Below are 18,340 nucleotides of genomic sequence, written 5' to 3' on the forward strand. Positions count from 1 at the left end.
AAATATATATATAATTCCCAGAACTATTCCTGAATGAAGTTTCCAAAAGAATTCTAACTCTTCAACCATTAAAAAAGTTGCACCAGACCACTAAGAATAAAAGAACTACAAATTAAAATAAACTGAGATTTCACTTGATACCAAGTGAACTGCAGAGATAACAAAAGATGGAAATAGTCGATGCTGAGGTAGCTATAGGAAGATATGCACTTTGGGTGAACATATAAATTGGAACAACAATTCCAGAAGACAATTTGAAATAATGCAAGAAAAGTCAGTGAACAGTTCACATCCCACTTATCTTCACATCCCAAAGACAAGGAGGAAAAATCTCACATGCCATCAAAATATTAATAGCAACTTTTTTTGTGATATTAAGTATAACTTTCATCCCAAAGATCATGCATCTTTCCTCACTGGTGCAGATCAATACCCTGTGGATCAGGGAAGAGTTGGTGAGAATAGGAGAATTCTGGCATCTTTATTATTTTTAAGTTCTATAGGACACTTTTGGCTTTCAGCTTTGTGAGTAAGGTGGAAGTTGCCTCTTCAGGTTCCTGAAAGGAGAGTAAAACTCTGGGAAGAAGTCAACATGAGTGGAGCTAGCAACGTCTATCATATCCCTAACCCCAAAGACTTGCTACATTTAAGACTTTGGGGAATTTCAACCTGAGTGATTTCTGGGCCTGTCTTTCTTGGCTAATCTGAGTTACCTCATTCTGAATGGGAGAGTTTTTTTCCTTTTTGTATTGTCTGTTATATAATTCTTCTATGTATACTTTCTCTGTTTAGTTATTGATTTGGATAAATAGAATTTCTGTGCTATTGTTATACTTGAGATTTTTTTTGAAATTATTATTCCATGGAAACTCAAATCTTAGATATAAAGCTTGAGGTTCTTCTTTTCCCATTAAAAAACAGTGACCATGGGGCAGCTAGGTGGTGCAGTGGATAGAGCACTGGCCCTGGAGTCAGGAGTACCTGAGTTCAAATCCAACCTCAGACACTTAATAATTACCCAGCTCTGTAAACCTGGGCAAGCCACTTAACCCCATTTGCCTTGCAAAAAAAATATAAACAAACAAAACAGTGACCAGAAGTTTAGCTTGAACCTGAAGACTACATAAACCAAACTAATACTTAAGAGAGCAGAGACATATTCTAGTCCAGTACTCCTCTCTCAGAGCAGCAGACTCTAGTTCCAAACTCCTGCTTACCTCCTGTCAAGAATGAAGTGTCCCATGGTTAAAGATGTGGGAAGTGATGTGATTTATTTTACCTCTCTACCAGATATACATGTCACCCCAAGGAGAGAACAACAAACTAGGAAGAAAACAGGCATTCACTAATTGGGGAATGACTGACTAAACTATGATATGTGAACATAATGAAATATTGTTATCACAAAATGAAAAATATGAGGAATTCAGAAAAAAATGGAAAAGATTTTTTTATGACAGACATATATGGTAAGCAAGAAGAATGAAGGCTACCAATAATGCAAATTAAAATCATATTAAACACAAGTCACATTCTGAATAATTGTGATAATTAACTGTGATCGTAGGGAATACAAGATGAAATAAACATTCATTCAATAGAGTGAGTGAATTGGGCTCTAAAAGACTGAATATTGCCATTTGTGATTACAGTAACAGTTGATTTTAATTAACAGTTTTTCTTCTCAATGAGAACTCATAGAAGATGGAGTTAGTAAACTCAGAAATGACAAAGATGAAGGACTAATAAATATTTGAAGAATGAATTGTTTTCTAAATGTTCTTGTTTTGAAGTACATAGTCACATCTACAAATATTTATTAGTCCTGTGAAGATTTTTGAGGGGGAGATAAGTCTGATTTGTCAGAATCTTGAATTAAGCAAAATCATTGTTACAATTTTACTGGAATTTTAGGGAAAATAAGCAGAATGAAAAAAGAGGGAAACTATACTTAAAACTAAGTATAACCTGGTAACTACTGAAGATTTTAAGAAAGCAGATTTTAGGAGTTCAGAGAAAGAATAAATAGTATGTCACAGTTGAAAATCTGAGAAGGAAAGTTCTATAGGAATGGGAAGTATTTAAAAATGAAATTATGAAGATGCAATAAACCAATTATGAAAAGGGAGAAAAATTCAAGTAGTATAATTAACAATGCTGGATATGGGATCTCTAAAAAAAGCTAGGACAGATTTTGAGCCTAACCAAAGCTGATCTTGAAATAAGATTACTATTTTTTCAATTCAATTGTCACATTTTTTAAAACTTTCTTTTGTTTGAGGTTTGAAATTGCTGGAATTTGCCTCAGAGTTTTATGGGAATTCTTGCCTTTTGGCGGGGTATGAATTTTCTCTGTTTTGACCTTGGAGTACCAAAATGATTTCAGGCATCCCTCTACAAGTGATCATTTATTGGGCTGGCTCTATTTGCATATGTTTAGGGCCCTTTAGGGTGAAAGCAAATTGGGGTTCCCCTTGTGATATCTGTGAATTTTGTTCTGGGAGTGGTGCCTTTGGTACCATAATATATGAGACTTTGTATGAGTAACCCTCCCATGTGTTTGTATGTCTCTTTAGATACCTGTGTTTGTTTTTTGCTTTGCTTAATATTACTGGTATTTCTGTTCTCCCTTGCCAGGGAAGTGACTTCTAGACCACATCTGTGATTTTTTTTTCCAGCTCTAAAAATGAGAATGTCTCTCTTAAAATATGCAATTTAGGTGTTTGATTATTAATCCAGAAATTGTGATTTTGAGGAGAGAAGAGTCTGCTTTTCCTATTTCTAGCACTAAGTTTGGGTCAAATCCTCATGGCCATTTCTTAAACTTTGCTTGGCTGCACAGTTCTCTCCTCAACTCTCTCTCTCTGCAAAGTAATTATTGAAAGAGTACATCGATCCCTACCAGAAAAAGATCCTAAAAGGAAAACACCAAGGAATGTTGTGGCCAAACTCCAGAACTATCAGATAAAAGAGAAAATCCTGCAAGCATCCAGAAAGATTTAAATATCAAGGAGCCAAAGTAAGGCTTATGCAGGACCTGGCTGCATCAACATTAAGGGATCAAAGGGCCTGGAATGAGATATTTCGAAGAGCAAGGGAGCTTGGGATGCAGCCAAGAATCCACTATCCCATAAAGCTGAGCCTTCTCTTCCAGGGAAAAAGATGGACATTTAACGAAATGGAAGAATTCCAAAAATTTCTGATGAAAAGACCAGAGCTAAACAGAAAAATTTAGACATCAAACAGGAGGTTCAAGGGACACATGAAAAGGTAAAAAAGGCGGGGGGGGCAGTAAAAGGAAAAAAAAATGCTATCCAGTAAGTTGAAACTGGCTATATCCCAGCATGGGGGGAAAAAGATTCTCATAAATCTTGAGAATTGTAACTCTAACAGAGAAAATATACCTAGCCAGAAATGATGGACATTCATGACATATCCATGAGACTGCTATCTAATGGGATGTGACTGGCCTTAACCCCACTTGGGAGAAAGATTCTAATAACTCTCAGGAATTTTGACTCTATTTGATAGAATATACTGAACTAGAAAGGATAGACACTCAGAATTTTCTATGACTTAGATGACTTAGAATGATCTAAAAAACACTACCTCCTTAAAAAGGGGGAACAGGAAATAGATGGGAGGAGGGAGGGGATTGAATGGGGTAAATCTCATTACACTAAGAGGTACAAAAAACCTATGGTAATAGAGGGGAAGAAGGGAGCAGATGAGAAACACCTGAATCTTCTTCTCATCAGATTTGGCTTAAAGTCACCCTCATGTACTCAATTATAAAACTTATAAAACTTATAAAACTTATAAAACATCCAACCTTTCAAGTATTAAAAGGGGAAAAGGAGAGGGGGGACAGAGAAAGGGAAGGGGAGGGGGAAGGGAAATAACAAGGAAGGGAAGGGAAAAAGGGAAAGGCGAAAGAAAGGGGAGGGGTGATATAGGAGGGCAAACACATTGAAGGGGGTGGTATTCAGAAACAAAATACTGGGGAATATGTATAAGGGGGGAGGGGGGAAAATACAAACAGAGGGAAGATAGCATGGAGGGCAATAAAGAATTAGTAATCATAATCTTGAATGTGAATGGGATGAACTCTCCCTTAAAACTTAAGCAAATAGCAGAGTGGATTAAAAACCAGAATCCTAAAATATGCTGCTTACAAGAAACTCATTTGAAGCAGAGAGATACATATAGAGTAAAGTTAAAAGGTTAGAGCAAAATATATTTTGCTTCAGCTGAAGTAAAAAAAGCAGAGGTGGCAATCCTTATCTCGGACAAAGCAGCAGCAAAAATAGATAGTGTTAAAAGAGATAAAGAAGGAAACTTTATCCTCCTAAAAGATACCATAGAAAATAAAGTCATTTCAATAATGAATATATATATACACCCAGTGGGACAGCACCCAAATTCTTAGAGGAGAAACTGAAAGAACTACAGGAAGACATAGACAGCAAAAACTCTACTAGTGGGAGACCTCAACCTACCACTCTCAGATCTAGATAAATCGAATCATAAAACAAGAAAGAAGTTAAGGAGGTAAATAAATTGTTAGAAAAATTAGATATGGTAGACTTATGGAGGAAACTGAACGGGGATAAAAAGGAATATACCTTTTTCTCTGCAGTACATGGAACTTATACAAAAATTGACCATGTACTAGGACATAAAAACCTAATGATCAACTGCAGAAAGGCAGAAATAGTGAATACATCTTTCTCAGATCACAATGCAATGAAAGTGATATGCAATATTGGACCAGGGAGATAAAGACCCAGAACCAACTGGAAACTGAATAACCTCATTTTAAAGAATAAGTGGACTAAAAAACAAATTATAGAAAGTATTAACCATTTTATCCTAGAGAATGATAATAATGAAACAACATACCAAAACCTATGGGATTCATTCAAAGCAACTCTCAGAGGAAATATTATGGCTCAAATTGCTTAAATGAATAAGTTGGAGAAAGGGGAAAATCAATGAACTAAACATGCAACTAAAAAAATTAGAGAAAAAACAAATCAAAAATCCCCAATTAAATACCAAATTAGAAATTCTAAAAATTAAAGGAGAAATTAATAAAAAGCAAAAGCAAAAAAACTATTGAATAAATAAAACCAAAAATTGGCATTATGAAAAAACCAATAAAATTGATAAACCTCTGGTCAATTTGATTAAAAAAAAAGAAAGAAGAAAACCAAACTGCTAGTATCATAAATGAAAAAGGTGAACTCACCACCAATGAGGAGGAAATTAAATAATTTGAAATTATTTTGCCCAACTCTATGCCAATAAATTTGATAATCTAAGTGAAATGGATGAATATTTACAAAAATATAAGTTGCCCAGGTTAAATGAAGAAGAGACTAAATACCTAAACAACCCTATCTCAGAAAAATAAATTCAACAAGCCATCATTGAACTCCCCCCCCCCCAAAAAAAATCTCCAGGGCCTGATGGATTCACAAGTGAATTCTACCAAACATTTAAGGAACAGTTGGTTCCAATTCTATATAAACTCTTTGGAAAAATAGGGAAAGATGGAACTCTGCCTAACTCTTTCTATGAAACCAATATGGTGCTGTTACCTAAACCAGGAAGTGTTGTAACAGAGAAAGAAAATTATAGACCTATTTCCCTGATGAATATAGATGCAAAAATCTTAAAATCTTAGCAAAACAATTACAACAAGTTATCACTAGGATAATACACTAAGACCAAGTAGGATTTATTCCAGGGATGCAGGGTTGGTTCAATATTAGGAAATCTGTTAGTATACTCAATTATATCAATAACAAATCTATCAGAAATCATATGATCATATCAATAGATGCTGAAAAAGCTTTTGACAAAATACAGCATCCATTCCTATTAAAACCACTAGAGAGTGTAGGAATAAATGGACTGTTCCTTAAAATAATTAGCAGTATTTATCTGAAACCATCAACAAGCATTATAATCAATGGGGAGAGGCTAGAGGCATTCACAATAAGATCAGGGATGAAACAAGGGTGCCCATTATCACTACTATTCAATATTGTATTAGAAATGTTAGCTTCAGCAATTAGAGAAGAAAAAGAATTTGAAGGAATTAGAATTGGGAAGTAAGAGACAAAACTCTCACTCTTTGCAGATGACATGATGGTCTACCTAGAGAATCCCAAGAAATCATCCAAAAAACTACTGGAAACAATTAGCAATTTTAGCAAAGTTGCAGGTTATAAAATAAACCCTCATAAATCCTCAACTTTTCTATATATGTCTAGCAAGATACAGCAGGAAGAGCTAGAAAGAGAAATCCCATTCCAAGTAACCTCAGACAATATAAAATACTTGGGAGTCTATTTGCCAAGACAGACTCAGAATCTTTTTGAAAACAATTATAAAACGCTTCTCACACAAATTAAATCAGATTTAAATAACTGGGCAAATATCAACTGCTCATAGATAGGTAGAGCTAATATAATAAAAATGACAATTCTACCAAAATTAAACTGTTTAGTGCCCTACCAATCAAAATTCCAAAAAAATTACTTTAATGAATTAGAAAAAATTGTAAGTCAATTCATATGGAGAAATAAAAAGTCAAGAATTGCCAGGAGCTTAATGGAAAAAAGTGCAAAAGAAGGTGGCTTAGCCCTACCTGATCTAGAATTATATTATAAAGCATCAGTCATCAAAACCATTTGGTACTGGCTAAGAAATAGAGTGGTGGACCAATGGAATAGACTAGGTGCAATAGCAGGAAACGATTATAGTAATCTGCTGTTTGATAAACCCAAAGAGTCCAGCCATTGGGATTAAAAACTCCCTTTTTGATAAAAACTGCTGGGATAATTGGAAGTTAGTATGGAACAAACTTAGATTAGACCAACACCTAACACCCTTTGGTGTTAACCAAATGGTTAAAGGTCTTAGACATAAAAAACAATACTATAAGTAAATTAGAAGATCAAGGACTAGTTTACCTGTCAGATCTATGGAAAGGGGAGCAGTTTATGACTAAAGAAGAGTTGGAGAACATCACAAAAAACAAACTAGATTATTTTGATCACATTAAATTAAAAAGCTTTTGCACAGATAAAACCATGTAACCAAGATAAAAAAAAATATAGTAAATTGAGAAGCAATCTTTACAACTAACGATTCTGACAAAGGACTCATTTCTAAAATATACAGAGAACTGAGTCATATTTTTAAAACAAAAAGCCATTCCCAAATTGACAAATGGTCAAAGGATATGCAAAGGCAATTTACAGATGAGGAGATCAAAGCAATTCATAGCCATATGAAAAAATGCTCTAAATCATTATTAGAGAAATGCAAATTAAAGCTTCTCTGAGGTACCACCTCACACCTCTCAGATTGGCCAGTATGACCAGGAAGGATAATGATCATTGTTGGAAGAGATGTGGGAAATCTGGGACACTATTACACTATTGGTGGAGCTGTGAACTCATCCAACCTTTCTAGAGAGCTATTTGGAACTATGCCCAAAGGGCAACAAAAGTGTGCATACCCTTTGACCCAGCAATACCACTACTGGGTCTATACCCTGAAGAGATGAAGAAAAAGGGTAAAAACATTACTTGTACAAAAATATTTATAGCAGCCCTGTTTGTGGTTGGCAAAGAATTGGAAATCAAGTAAATGTCCTTCAATTGGGGAATGGCTTAGCAAACTGTGGTATATGTATGTCATGGAATATTATTGTTCTATTAGAAACCGGGAGGGACGGGATTTCAGGGAAGCCTGGAGGGGTTTGCATGAACTGATGCTGAGTGAGATGAGCAGAACCAGAAAAACACTGTATACCCTAACAGCAACATGGGAGTGATGAACAACTTTGAAGGACTTGCTCATTCCATCAGTGCAACAATTGGGAGTAATTTTGGGCTGTCTGCAAAGGAGAGTGCCATCTGTATACAGATAAGGAGCTGTGGAGTTTGAACAAAGTTCAAGGACTATTCCCTTTGATTTAGAAAAGAAACAGCTATCTTATTGTCTGATCTTGTTACCTCTTAGAATTCTTGTGTCTTCTCTAAGGATATGATTTCTCTCTCATCACACCCAATTTGGATCAAGGTACAACATAGAAACAAAGTAAAGACTGACAGATTGCTTTCGGGGGGCGGGGGGAGTAAGATTGGGGGGAAAATTGTAAAACTCAAATAATATCTTTAATAAAAATTAATTTAAATAAAAAGAAATCAGTAAAGTAGCAGCTACATCATGTTGTAGATTGCACACTGGTCCTAGAGTCAGTAGGACCTGAGTTCAAATCCAGGCTCAGATACTAAATACTTACTTAGCTGTGTGACTGGTAAAAATTTTGTGATAATTGAAGTACTTTAGGTATTTTTCCTCTCTGGATTAGAAAGGTTGTTGCCACTGTGATCTGGGGTCACCAGATCATAATAGGAATTTGGGGGGCCACTGAAAAGCAAAAGAATTTGCATGCTCTCTCTGGGATGTTAAAACTGCTTAGGATTTTATTATGAAATATGGCAAAGTAAACAGGTTAAAAAAAAAACTTTGCCTCCCAAATGGTCAGCAAGCACTTAAGCACTTAAGACAAGAAAAGGTTAGGCAAGATCACCTGGTAGGGAGGGAGACCGAGGGAGATAGACAGAGATAAAAGAATACTCAAGCACAGAGTTTACTGGGACAGAGAGAGGGGTGGTCTGGAGCTGAGGTCCAGCCTCAGGTTTTATAGTCTTACCCTTATCTGGGCACTGAGGGCAAAAAGGGGAATTCCCTTACCCCTTAAGTGACTGGATTCAGGTGGCTGGGGGAATAGGAACTGAGGAGACAGCATGCCAATTTTACATTAAACAATGAAACTAAGGTTAAGACCCTTCCACACCCTTAACAAGATTCCCTAATTTTAACAGCATTAAAAGATTACAGATTTTGATTCCTGCTACATTCATAATTCTCTACTATTTCTATGCATCATTCCCCTCCTCAAAATTATTCAGGACCCAGATTCTTCTGGAACTTTCAGGGTCCATTTGGAGATGATTGCATTACAGGGAGGACTTCATTGAGGCAGGGTTCAGAGAATGATTGACTGGCACAGCTGACTGGAATCCTGCAGAGGCTGGTCTTGAGGGTGTAACCTGGAGAAATGAAACTCAGGGGAAAAAATTTGAGCAGGCAAAACCAGAAAGAGAGATATTTTAACAGAGAATGCTATTTAACAGAGGCTCAATAATTAGCAAAAAACTAGAAGATGGAAGAAAGTTTTGGCTAAGTCCAATCTGGTCCTCTCACCTCATAGATGTTTGAGCAGGTCCAGAGCAATTCAGTGGTTTCAGTGTTTGTTTTCTCAGTAGGTTCAGTGTTTCCAGTGAAGAATCACTATTTGACCTGGGAACTCAGGTGTTTTTGCTAATATCATAAAAGCTTCAACATAGCTAACTTCTGCAATTCTCCCTCTCTTACTGCAAAATTTGTCTAATTCCATGATAACTTCATGTTTGAGTCCCATGGATCAGCACTCTTTTTAGATTATACTTATGTCAATTCTGTGTACACAACTTAATAAGATACTTTTGTCAAAACCTACAAGTCTAATTCCTTCCAATGAGATAGCTCAAGACTGGGGCCAGGGGATGTCTAGAGTCTTTGGTACCAAATAAGTTTTCCCAATGTTTTAATTCTAATGATTACTTCCTAGATGTCTTTGATTGGAATTATAGCTAAAAATCCTTCTATGCATATATTCAGTACTCAAATATATACCACAAACTGCAATGAGCACAAAATCCCACGAACACAGCAATCCCTCTACCACAGATACTCATTGAGCTAACATGAGCCCCACATCTAGGTGGACACCTTTGTTAGTGCCCAAAACATACACTCTCACAGTCTCAAACCTTCTCCTACATTAACCCCGGGGGCAAGAGACCAGACAAACAGAAAGAATGACTAAAAAGTCCAATTTAATTTTCCTATGTTTCTAGAAATCTTGGATCTGGAAAAACATGCTTCTAACCTCTCCAAGCCTGAACAGGTTCCAGTGTCAAGGAGGAAAATGTCCTTTCTTGGTGGTTGCCAGAATGTTGTCAATGGAATCTGGGGAACCAGATAAGCAGAGGAATTTGGGGGCCACTGAAAAGTAAAGGAATTTGCACACACTTTCTCTGGGATGTTAAAACTGCTCGGGATTTTATTATGAAATATAACAAAGTAAAGAGGTTAAAAAAAACTTTGCCTCCCAAAATTTTTTGCATCAAGCTGAGCCACCTTAAAAACCTTATTCTTACTTTGAACTTGGGGAAGTGATACTTGAAAACTTTGTGATTAAAAGCTTGATAAAAGTCCCTTTCTGTAAAATTTTTCATATGTAAGTTAATTAACAATTAATGCTGTTTTAATATGAATTTGTTGCCATTTCGATGGCAACAAATGATAAGAAATGTTTATATATTGAATTTATCACAAGCTATTGTGAAGAATGGAATTCATCCTCCTTTATCAAGTATTAGAATGGTCTCCAGGGAAGTTTAAGGTTTTGTCTACTCTTGTTATGTATATTGTTTTTCCCTTGCTGCTGAATAAGTTTTCTGATCTCCCTCAGTTTTGTGTGATTATTATCAGAATGACCTCCACCTATAAGTTAATGGTAAATCCCAGAGAATAGAACTTCATGTCTAACCTATATTTTGTCACTTTATTTGGATCCTATATTTTTAAGGTTTATAGTTTATAGGGCTCACAGTTTCAATCAAGAGAGAATGTATATAAATGTGCAACATGACCCAGTGAAAATGATTGTCAGGAGAGAAGGATTCGCTGGAGTTGGTGATAAGATCTAAGAAAAGCAAAACAGGTGGAAATGTGGTGGGAAGCCATTGAGTGGAAAAGTAGCCAATCAAAAAGGGATGGGATTAAAGAGCTAGATCAATAGGATAAAGATGATCCAATGAACCAACAGTCAATATGTTGATATTTCTTAAGAGTCTATTATGTGCTAAGCATGATCCTAAATCCTAGGGAAGTAAAGAAAGGCAAATAGCATTTATAGGAGAGACCATATACAAACAACTATTTAGACAAGATATATACAGGAGGATAATCAACATGGGAAGATACTAGATTAAAGAGGGTGTGCCGGGTATTGAGACCCTAACCCAAAATGACTACTCGGAGTCCTCTCAAAGTAGTAGAAAAGCATTTAATTTGGTTCTTGCAAGAAGTGGGGCAGTTCCTAACTCTCTATGAGAGAGAGAAAGAGAGAGAGAGAGAGAGAGAGAGAGAGAGAGAGAGAGAGAGCAGGAAAAGTTGAATTACAGAAGCTGAAGCAGGGTTAAAAAACCACAAAAACCACAACCCCCTTCCCCTCCTCTTTTCTGCTGACCATCACAACAATTGGTCAAACTTGATGGTCCAAAGGGGGGAGGATTGCCTGTCTTTGTTTACACCTTATATGGTTAGAGTGATATAATTTTTCTAGCTGGAGATCCGGGTTCTCACACTCACCTGATTCTTGAGAAATAGAAACTGAGGCCTATGGCTTAGACTAATTTAGCACTGTGTTTCTGAAAAGTCAGCATTCTTGCCCCTCACAGGGGTCATAAAAGTTTTGTAGAATTTTAGCTGGGACTTGAAGGGAGGAGGCAGAGCCAAAGAGGGAGACAGTCAGTGAAAATGCTCAGATTTGGGTGATAGTGTTAAGAGTGAGAAATGGAAAGGATGCTAGTGTCTTTGCATCAAAAAATACTTGCAGGGAAGTATGGAAGAAGACACCTGGAAAAGTGGACCCAGGTACATTACAAAGAAAATGCTAAATGCTCTCTTTAATCTTAGTGAAGGAGAAATATTGTAGAAATATTTGTCTAGCCTTTCTTGTAATATTAAGCAGCTATGCTGCTTTAGCATTTTCTGTGGGTCTATGACTTCCTCCCCACAGTTCAATCTAATTCTCTTTTCAAATGTAAATTCACTAAAATAATACAAAGTAACCTCTGGCCCTTCTCCCCTACCTCTCCCTCCACCACTTAGCCTTCCTCCTTGATCCTGACACCCCCACCCCCACCCCTCTCGGCACAGAAGGCTGGTTAGGCTCCATATAAATGTTTGGCTCACCTTCTTCTCCATGCTGGATCCATGTAGATCTAAGCCCAGCCATCTTCTAGTGGTTGTTTTTCTATTGTCCTTGTTGTCTTCACCAGTCCAACTCTATTGTTGTTTCTTTGCTTAACTTTACTACTTCTACTGAAACTATCTTGCTGCTTCTCCAAAGGATCTAACCTATGAGCTTTTTTGTAGGAACTTGTGAATTAAATTTTGAGCCTTTTCTTGCCCTCCTAAGTCAGAGCCTTCTGTGATTTCATCACTGATAAAATAACCCGCATGGATTCTTAAGCGGCCTCCCCTGAGCTGTTTTCCTGATAGAAGTTACTGGAGTGTATGGATGGGAGGTCTGTAGCAGGGCTTCATTTGTTCCCGTTTGGAAAGAACTAGGGCTAAGACTTCAAGGAACAAGAGAGGATAAGAGGTCTGGGGGCTCAAGAGAGGACAGTGTAGAAGTGAAGGGGTGACTGCTAGGTGGCACAGTGATAGAGCACCCTTGGAGTCAAGAGGACCTGAGTTCAAATCCGACTCAGACACTTAATAATTACCTAGCTGTGTAGCCATGGGCAAGCCACTTAACCCCATTGCTTTGGGAAAAAAAAACATATGTACATATATATATATATAATTATAAAACATTATAAAATATATAATATATAATATTTATTACATAATAATATAAAACATGTATATTATATATAATTATGCAATAATATAAAATATATAAATAATATCTAATATACAATTATATAATATTTACAAATTATATATGATAATATATCATATATAATATATTATAATGATATGGCTGTATAAATGATATATAATTATATAATAAAATATAAAATATAAAAATGATATATGTAATATATAATTATGTAATAATATACAATATATAAATTATATATAATTATATAATAATATGAAATATATAAATAATATCTAATATGCAATCATATAATATAAAATATGTAAATGATAGATAATGTATTATAATAATATGAATATATAAAGCATCTATAATGTAAAATATAAAAATAATATCTGTGTTATATTGTTATTTAATAATAATAAACAATATATAAAGGATATATGATTATATAATAACAATATAAACTATGTAAATAATATCTAATATATAATTGTATAAAATATATAAATAACACATTGTATATAATACTAAATACATATTATATATATTATATACCTATAGTCTTTAAGGAGAGAAGGGGTGGGGGAGTGCGGGCAGGGTAGTGATTACGACCTGGGGGTCTTGGTAAAGATAAAGCAGAACGCTGAGCTGGCCCCGCCCGGCCCCGCCCGGCCCCTCCCCTCCCGGACCCCGCCCCCTCTTCTTCCCGGGCCCCGCCCCTGGGCTGCCCCGTGCCTACTCGCTTGCCATTGGCTGGCAGGCCGGGGAAGGCAGTCCCGTTGGGCCGCGGCCCTGTGGCTCGGCTCCGCCATCTTGGGGTCAAGTTTAAAGGGAGGAAGAGGAGACAGCGGGGAGGCGGAGAGGGCCAAGGAGGGGAGGGAGCGGGCAGAAGGGCGGGCGGGCGGCCCCGCCGGCCGGGGCCCGGAGCCGTGATGGCGCGCGGGGCCTGAGGCGGCGGCGGCCGGGCCGGCCATGCCCGTGCGGAAGCGGGAGGCGGAGCGGGCGCTGCAGCTGCTGCAGGAGCACCTGGCCCGGCTGCAGCCCGGCCCCGGCGCTGGCCCCGGCGCTGGCCCCGGCTCGTCCCGGCCGCAGCCCGGCCCCGGCGCTGGCCCCGGCGCTGGCCCCGGCTCTGGCCCCGGCTCGTCCCGGCCGCAGCCCGGCCCCAGCCCCGGCGCTGGCCCCGGCTCGTCCCGGCCGCAGCCCGGCCCTGGCGCCCGGCTGCGCGGCTCCCTGGAGCGCCTCATCCGCCTCTTCCAGAGCAGCCTCTTCCACGCGCTCCTGGACATCCAGGAGTTTTATGAAGTGACGTTACTGGACGGCCCACGCGCGCCGGAGCCTGCCCAGCCCCGGAGCCCCGGGCCGCCCCGCGTGGTGAGCCGCCGGCGGGCCCCACGCAGCCCTGCCGCGGCTCGGGCCGAGGGGCCCGGGCCCGGGCCCGGCCCCGCCGCGGGGCCCGGGGAGCTTCCACCCTTCGCCCCCGCCGAAGAGTATGAATACAAAGAGATCACGCTGGCCCGCGGCCACGCAGGCCTGGGGCTCAGCATCGCGGGCGGCCGGGACAACCCGCACGTGGGAGAGGACGCGGGCATCATCATCACCGACATCATCGCGGGCGGCGCGGCCGCGCAGGACGGGAGGCTGCGGGGCAACGACTGCATTCTGCAGGTGAACGGAGTGGACCTCCGGGACGTGACCCACCGCGGGGCCGTGGAAGCCCTGAAGGAGGCGGGCCCCGTGGTCCACCTGTACGTCCGCAGGTGGAAGCCGGCCGTGGAGAAGATGGCGGAGATCCGGCTGCTGAAGGGCCCCGAGGGCCTTGGGTTCAGCATAGCCGGTGGCGTGGGCAACCAGCACCTCCCCGGGGACAATGGCATCTATGTCACTCAGATCATCCCGGGAGGAGCAGCCCATAAGGACGGCAAGCTGCAGACCGGAGACAAACTTGTAGCTGTGAATAGTGTGTCCTTGGAAGAAGTCACTCATGAAGAAGCCGTGACGGCCTTGACCAACGCCTCCGACTTTGTGTACCTGAGGGTAGCAAAGCCCACCAATATGTACATGAGCCCTGCCATCAGCCCTTATCCCCTTCCTCTGGATAACCACCTTAGTATGCCATCTTCTTTGGGCCAGACACCAGGATCATCAGTCAGATATTCCCCAATTCCCAAAGGGATGCCTGGAGAGGATGAATTTACCAGGAGGGGAAGATGGAGAAAGAATTTTTATTTCCTTTATCCCTGCTGGAGGGCCTGCTGATCTCAGTGGCAAACACCGGGAAAAGGAGAAGGAATCCTATCAGTAAATAGTGTCCATCTCAGGGCATCCACACAGGAACAGGCAGCAGCGGCAGCAGCAGCTCTTAAGAACACTGGCCAGGCTGTCAAAATCGTGGCACAGTATGGGCCTGAAGGTAAAAACAAAAGCTGTGCCTTCTCCACCTGGAATTATTCCAATTTTCCATTAAATAAGAATAGGCAAACTGGAAAAAAAATGATTGTTTTTTGCAGATATGATGAATTTAGAGAACCCTAAAAGAAACAAATAAAAATTAGTTGGAAAAATTAATAAATGGAGCAAAGTTGTAGGACATACAGTCTCTCCACAGAAATCAGCATTTCTGTATTATTCAAACAAAATACGATAGGAAGAAATGAAAAGAGTAATTACGGTTCAGAGAACACTATAAAATACCAACATTCATATAAGAATAAATTTAATACAACTAGAAAACACTTTGGAAATAAAACAGCCTAAAAAAAATAAGACAGTTAAAAGGTAGAGGGAGGGGCAGGATGACAGATTGTGATCACATAAAGGAATTTCTGAATTTATACTTTGAAGTAGTCATTTGTAGGTGACATCAAGATTAAAAGTAGGATCATCTTTATAGCTGAGGTGGAATGTAAAACACAGTAAATGAATCAAATGAGGAACCAGGAAAAGCAAAATCACTATAGTAAGTGTGAAATAAAAGATATGTAGCTAGTAACATAGTAGCTAGATGTGAAGTCATAGGATCTAGGTTCAAATCCTGATCCTTCCATTCAATACCTCTGTAATCCTGGATAAGTCATTGCTTTTCTATGTCAATTTGCCGGACTATAAAATTAGTTTGACTAACATTATTTTACTGGTTCCTTTTAGTTCTGAAGGTGGAGGAAGTAGGAGACCCATATGAATACCTCTAGATTGATTTTATTGAATTGCCAAAGTCTAGGGAGTACAGATATGTTTTAGAGTGTAGAAACCAAATGAACTATGGGATTTTCCAGAACTTTTCCAGCAACAGATGCTACCACAAACAGCAAGATGTCTGATCAAGGATATAATACCAAGTTTTGGTCTTCTATATTTTATTAACTGCAACCAAGGGCCACACTGCAGAAATAACTGCATATTTTAGTATAACCCTGACCCTATACCACATCCTCTATCACCCCCAAGCACATGGAGGAGATAAGTAGGATATAGCAATATAGCAAAGTTATATAAGAATATAGCAAATTTTAAGATCTTTTTGGGAAAAGTGTTGACAACAGAATGACTGTTTCCCCTTTTGTTCCAACTTAGAAATTGTAATGAGCAGGATTATGGATTGTATCTTTTGAAATTCTATTAGGCCAATCAAGGGAAAAACTCTTGGAACTTGTGCCTGGCTGCAGGAGATGAAAACATAAGAAGATATATCATCTCTATGTCTAGTTGTCTTTTACAGGCTTAGAAGGAGGCAATCTTGATGTTAACTAACTGCCTTTGGAAGAGATGGTGCATCCATTTGAGCCAGAGGACTACATGTAGACCCACAACTCCAACCTTCCTGCAATGAACCTTTCCAGGTCCTGTTGACTAGCCATATTATCAAGGTTACTGAGTAAAGGTGACCTTAATACAACACACTCATGAAAAGCCTGCTCTGATTGATTGCTGTTTAGCAGAGGAAGGATCCCCTGATCAGCCTTTGAACCTAGCTGGGCTCAAAAAGTACCCTCAACTGTTGAACCCAAAGAGCAAGAAGGAGACCAGAGTTTGATAAATGTGGAGATCTTTATTCCCGGGGACTGCCTGGGGATGGAATGCCCAAATCAGACAGGACCTAAGTGTTCAGGGGATAGGGTTTTTATAGTTTTTTGTGGGGGGAAGTACTGAGAGGAAGCAGGATACAGAAGCAAAAGACCATCTTATATGTAAATATGGGGTTCCCTATAGACAGAAAGGGTCTTTGTTTGAACATGTTTCCTGAGATGGGGGGGGGGGGAGTCACATATTCATGAGCCTCCCATAGGTTTAAGGAATTTACTATCCTATTGTTCCAGCCACAGCTGCGGAAGGGGGAGGCAATTCTGGAATTTAACAGATACAGCAAGATAATTAGGCTGATGAGGGTGCTTTGTGATTCTTCAAACAATTGTATGGTATGTCCTGGATCAAGTACTTGAGTCTTATTATTTTCAGACCCAAAGGCACCTGGCCAAATTCATATTTCTAAGGAATTCCTCAGGGCCTAGAAGGATGTCGGGGGACCCCTTTCTATACAGGAATTTCACAAACATTGATATTGTACTTCACAACATCAATCAGTGAGTGGTCTTTGGCTGCTTGTTTGACCTGATTTGTTGTCATTTTTAGTCATGTCCGACTCTGTGAGCACGTTAGAGAGTCTTGACAAAAATACTGGAGTGGTTTGGTATTTCTCCTGCTCTTCTTGCAAATCAGGAAACTGAGGCAAACAGGGTTAACTTGCCCCTGGTCACAAAACTAGTGTCTGAGCTCAGATTTCTTCTTAGGAAGATTAGTATTTCTTATAGGGGGCCTGACACTCTATCCACTGTGACATTTAGTTGTCTATTAGAGTGGCTATTTCCTTCAATGAATTAAGGGAAATAGGAGTTGTGACTTGATCTGATAATTAGACCCTAATTCCTCAGCTGCTATCTACTATGCATTTTTTTTTATTTTTACAATTATCTTTTTCCAGCTATATTGCAATGGTAGTTTTCAACAATCTTTTTTTTTTTTTTGCAGTTTTGGGTCATACATTTTTTCTCTCTGGTGGCAAATAATCTAATTTAAGCTATACATGTATAACCATGCTAAACATAGATCCATAATCATGTTGTGAAATAATGTAAACCAGGAAAAAAAGACTTAAGGCAACTTTTAAAAATTGAAGATATTCACTTGTATAAAAATATTCATAGCTGCCCCGTTTGTGGTAGCAAAGAATTGGAAATGAAGTGAATGTCCTTCAATTGAGGAATGGCTTAACAAACTGTAGTATATGTATGTCATGGAACACTATTGTTCTATTAGAAACCAGGAGGGATGGGAATTCAGGGAAGCCTGGAGGCATTTGCATGAATTGATGATGAGTGAGATGAGGAACCAGAAAAACACTGTACACCTTAACAGCAACATGGGGTTGATGATCAACCTTGATGGACAACCAGGGACAATTTTGGGCTGTCTGCAAAGGAGAGTGCCATCTGTATCCAGAGAAAGAATTGTAGAGTTTGAACAAAGACCAAAGACTATTACAAGAAACCTGTTATCTAATTAAGTAATCTTGCTATTTCTTATACTTTATTTTTC

General features: G+C 39.1%; 2 protein-coding genes across 3 annotated transcripts in view; one reads left to right on the top strand and one right to left on the bottom strand.

Moving 5' to 3' along the window:
• The window catches only part of SLC25A46 (solute carrier family 25 member 46), a 77,427-nt gene extending 64,023 nt beyond the window's left edge, over positions 1-13,404 (bottom strand). The window contains exons 1-2 of one of the 2 annotated variants that reach the window (XM_074205669.1): positions 13,307-13,404; positions 12,112-12,497 (exon numbers count right to left, since the gene is read on the bottom strand). In XM_074205669.1, coding sequence (XP_074061770.1) covers positions 12,112-12,154 — 43 coding nt within the window. In that variant the 5' untranslated portion in view covers positions 12,155-12,497; positions 13,307-13,404. Of the gene's footprint in view, positions 1-12,111; positions 12,660-13,306 lie in introns of those variants that run through there. The other variant, XM_074205670.1, reaches the window with a different exon arrangement.
• Positions 13,405-13,471: 67 nt separating this feature from the next.
• Positions 13,472-17,021, top strand: LOC141501576 (disks large homolog 1-like). The gene is given in 4 exon segments (XM_074205667.1): positions 13,472-14,946; positions 14,948-15,026; positions 15,029-15,161; positions 16,467-17,021. Coding segments are annotated over 4 exon segments (1,467 nt in total). The 5' UTR covers positions 13,472-13,723; the 3' UTR covers positions 16,499-17,021.
• Positions 17,022-18,340: the final 1,319 nt, after the last annotated feature.

Source organism: Macrotis lagotis, chromosome X (assembly GCF_037893015.1).
Source record: "Macrotis lagotis isolate mMagLag1 chromosome X, bilby.v1.9.chrom.fasta, whole genome shotgun sequence".
NCBI classification, from domain to species: Eukaryota; Metazoa; Chordata; class Mammalia; order Peramelemorphia; family Peramelidae; genus Macrotis; species Macrotis lagotis.